The sequence below is a fragment of the Thalia democratica genome, chromosome 4 (assembly GCF_965202585.1).
Source record: "Thalia democratica chromosome 4, ktThaDemo2.hap1.1, whole genome shotgun sequence".
Classification (NCBI taxonomy): Eukaryota; Metazoa; Chordata; class Thaliacea; order Salpida; family Salpidae; genus Thalia; species Thalia democratica.
In genome coordinates, this window is record NC_139168.1 from 11,483,956 (window position 1) to 11,488,306 (window position 4,351).

Sequence of the window (4,351 nt, forward strand, 5' to 3'; positions counted from 1 at the left end):
TGGAGCTTGAATGTTTTTTAACTGATATATCGCTAATTTAAGCTTAGGTTTACTATTAGTGTTTGATTTCGATTTAGCTAAATCTTTCAGAAAATAAAACACGCACGTGTTATGATTTATATTTTCTTGGTCTTCTTGTGACAGTTTTATTGTTGTATTTACTTCAATTAAGTTAGTAGCTACTGTATTTGTTAACTATTTTGTCTCAATAACTTTCAGTTAAACTTTTTCTTCTGTTTTCTTGTTCCACGAGTCCAACGCAACATTTACACTGGGTCCTTTGGAAGCTGCTACAAAAATGTTTAATATATATTGTTTATTTTGTTTAAATTAAATATTACTTCATTTGAATTTTTCATCACTCTTTTCCTCCCTAAATATATTATTTTATCCTGAATATAATATAAATTTTGAAATTTTCATTAGGAAACTGATTGTAAGTTCAAAATGCGTTTTTTTTTTAGATAATACGGTTATAAACTGAACTATTTAATGAGGACTAAAAAATTTTTATAAGTTTATGTGAACTGATCCACTTTTCGAATCAAAGTTAAAATTATTAAACAATGAACAATGGACATCTAAGTAAAAAAGAAACACTAAATAAATCAGTACCAACCAGTTTTGGGTGCTGGAATCTTGTTGTTGTTCCTGGACGCATTGATGATTCTGGTAAAACTCCTGCTAGCAGGTTTTTGACTAGGTTTAGGTATGCTGCCACTCAATTTCATACTGGCTGTCATTATCAAGTAGCTAGAAAAGTCTTCTTGCTTCTTAACTTGAGGTTCTATCATTGGTTCGTCTTGCAATGATAAATGGATCACTTAATGAATAAACAGTGACACATAAATTACATACTAGTATAAACATATTTAAAATTACTAATTAGTGTACGTTGATCGCCAAAAGTTAATAAATATAACATTTAAGAAATATTAAATAAACATCAGTTTTGTTCCAAAAAAAAAATTAGGGCCATAGGGGGTTTGCCATGTTTTTCTACAAAATCTTATTTTACCATTTTTTAATAAGTTTGAAGTAGTTTTTTAAAGTTTAAATAATTTTTATTTATTTTTGAGATATGACCAGTCAAAGTCCGGCCGCATAATAGGTTCCTTTTGGAAAGGGAAAATTGAAACATCGAGAAAGACTATTTTATTTACAATGTATCTTCTCCTACATTTTTCAAGCAGTCTTCGTCTAGCTTTCACAGTCTAATCTTTATACAATTACAAAATAATGTTACGTTGGACTTAACTACGCTTTAAGAAAAACATATTTTTTTGAAAACAAAGAGACTTTTTTTAAATTTTTGCCATAGAGTTTTATTTTATAAATTATTAAAATACACACGTAACGTTTTTTTTATAGCATAAGAAATTTTCTTTTTTTAATTTGAAGAAGATTGTTTATCTAAAGTAGGATATAGATTTTTAGTGATTTTTAAAATTTCAGAGAAAATTGACCCTGAAAAATTGCAGTTCATACGTTTGTATCTTAAACCTTTTACAAAAAAAAAAACGTTTGAAAAATTAAATTATATTATTGAATTCTTGATCGTAGTTTAGACTTTAAACTTTCATGTTAAAGCCAAGCTTATTTTTTATAAAAAAGTCTTGGAAAAGCTTTAATGAAGTACTTAGTATTTAAATTCAAAACAAAATATTAATTAAGCACCAGTATTTTTGTAGATTAGAATTAAGTTTACAAACAAATTTATTGCAAAAAATCTAAGAACTTGCTTACTCAAATACTAAAACTAATACTCACAATTGTACCGTTCATCTTCATGGCATCTTCCGCGTTCCTCCCCACAATCGCCTTGTACCTGGCTGCCACGTTACTGCTGTACTTCTGCTTGCTGTCCTTGGTGGTGCAGCCGTTTCTCCTGAAGTACGAGGACGCTTTCATGTTGCCGCCCACCTGCATCGACCTCAGCTGCTCCCATATCCACTTCTGGTCCAGTTGGACTGACCTGTTTGGTGGATGAATAAAAATGTTATTATAAATTTAGTGCATTTTGTTGCATAATCGTATAATACAAGTACAGGTAAGATAAGATAAGCGATAAAGATAAATGTTAATTTGTGATATATTATTTTGTGAACAAAAATATATTTCAGTCCGATTCTGATGTTTGATGAGTTTTTTTATTGTTTTTTAGTCAGATAACTTTTATTTTTAAACCTTTCAAAACTCGTTGCGTCATAACTTTCTGAATCTCGCAGGTAGCATTTCCGAAAAAATGAACGTAAATATCTCAAAAACGTAGAGAAGATAGATTTTTTTTGGCTGTTTTAATTTGTGCCTCCCATTTTTAGTATGTGCCTATTGTAGTCTGAATTTAACCGGCAATACTCAATAACTAAATTATTTAAAAAAAATATGTAAAAAGCAACTTGTAGCTTAATGAATACTCTACAAAAGAAGAATAAATTGTAAAAAAAGGTTTACCCCCTCCCCTATAGACTTGTTGTATTTCAAACTCATTTGAAAAGTATTTGTAACTTTTAGCTATTTGAATATTTTTATGTTTACAGAAGTAATGTATTATGATGTTAATTTATATAGCTTATTGTATTGTAGTATGATTTTTTATTTTTTATTAAGACTGAACTATCGTCTATAAAATCATTTAAAACAAATATGCACAGAATTTTTTTGGTTGAGTGAAAATCAATAAATTTTTAAAAAGACTATTAACTTTCTAATATAAAGTGTAAACTGCTGTTAAATTCTACTTTTTTAAACTACCAAATTATTTTAACTAAATGTAAGATTAAATATTAATTTTTAAGTATAATGAGTAAAGTTTAGTTTACATTTATATAATTCTTTTTTAGGTACCTAATAAAACTCAATAAAAATACCTGATAAAAGTGAGGTGGACACCCAGTGATCTGTGAACTCCTGAGCAGTCAATACAGAGAAATACTCCGTATGGTATTGATGCCCATGTAGGGTTCTTTGCACCACAGTCAAAACAAACCTGTTATATAATTAACACATCATTTAGAGCTAAAATTTAGAATTTTACAGAAAAAACACATATTTTCCAAAACATTTGATAAGTAAAATTAACTATAGGTATATTAAAATATATAACTATTTTCAAAATACCAAAAAGTTAACTAATTTATATACTTTTTAGCTATAAGTTAAAATTATTTTAGCTAAATAGCACGTACTATGTTTTTAAAATGTTATACTAACGTTTTTTATAATTATTAATTTCACAAATTAATCTTTATTAAAACTTCTAAACCGTATTTTAAAACGAACAAATAACTATTTTTATATTATTGTCTACATACTAAGCTTAAAAACATTTCTGCTGTAGGTTTAAATACACGGATAAGAACAACAATATTTTTTTAAAATAAGTTTTAAATATAATACTTTATTTGAATTAATTTAGTACAGCAGTATGTGTTTTATTTAAAATCATCTTACTAATCTAAAAATAGTAATGTTAAAAACCATAGTTTTGACAATTAGTTTGAAAAAATTGTTCAATTATTATATTAAAGAATGAGAATAGTACTAAAAAATTACTTTGTTAAAAGTCAAAAATCCAAATATCTATATAACTTACAGTACTTTGAGGACATTAAATAGAATTTATATAAGTATATAAAAAGAAAATTAATTTAAAATTAAAAAAAATATAACTTGTTATTGTAAAATTGAAAAAGTCAATTTCTTCAAAATAAAAAAAAAGTGAAAAAAAAAATTAATTACTTATGCCTAATCTAATATACTGTACATTTTATAAGTACATAAAAATTTATATTTCTGCAATTAACACAAATTGTATATCTTCTTTGTTTAATTTAGACACAAAAACTGACCTTATTAGTTTCGACAGACTGAAGTTTCTTGAATATTAGTCTAATGTCGTCCAGTGGTGCAATAGTCATTTTTATTTAGTTTATCTTAGTATTTTATAGGTAAGTAAGTTTAATAAGAAAATTACATTTTGAGCATAATTGGATTTAGTTTTTAAGGCATTTAAATAAATAAGTCTTTCAATAAAATATAAATAAACCAAAGTTATAAAACAATATGCTTAAAAAATTTAATATCTCTCTATAATATCCGAAAATTCACAATTTTGTGTTAATGAATTTAAAGCTTCCTGCATAAAAATTTTACTTCTCATGATTTCAATAATTTTATTTTATATAGGATAATAATTATTCCACGTCATTAAATATTTATTAAATGAAGAGGCAATATTTAGTTAAAAAACTAAGCTTTACTTAAATTTACCTATGTATGTTACCTATATTTAGTTGAAACTGTTATCAAAATTAGTGAAAAATAGCCTTCAAACTAATTTCTTTTAATT

At 25.7% G+C, this 4,351-nt stretch overlaps 1 protein-coding gene across 1 annotated transcript; it reads right to left on the reverse strand.

Moving 5' to 3' along the window:
* Window positions 1-219: 219 nt before the first annotated feature.
* Window positions 220-3,920, reverse strand: LOC145833014 (ADP-ribosylation factor GTPase-activating protein 3-like). Its single transcript, XM_082940217.1, has 5 exons — window positions 3,852-3,920; window positions 2,871-2,989; window positions 1,779-1,975; window positions 620-823; window positions 220-290 (listed from the first exon to the last, which is right to left on the reverse strand). The coding sequence occupies exons 1-5, from the start codon at window positions 3,918-3,920 to the stop codon at window positions 220-222; spliced, it is 660 nt and encodes a 219-aa protein (XP_082796343.1).
* Window positions 3,921-4,351: the final 431 nt, after the last annotated feature.

What these genes read in the sequence shown, in the direction of transcription:
- LOC145833014 (XM_082940217.1), bottom strand. Translation starts at nt 3,920, where the DNA reads ATGACTATTGCACCACTGGACGACATTAGACTAATATTCAAGAAACTT. An exon ending in AGTCTGTCGAAACTAATAAG is followed by an intron (nt 2,990 to 3,851) that starts GTCAGTTTTTGT and finishes ATTATATAACAG; the next exon opens with GTTTGTTTTGACTGTGGTGC. An exon ending in GATTCCAGCACCCAAAACTG is followed by an intron (nt 291 to 619) that starts GTTGGTACTGAT and finishes ACATTTTTGTAG; the next exon opens with CAGCTTCCAAAGGACCCAGT.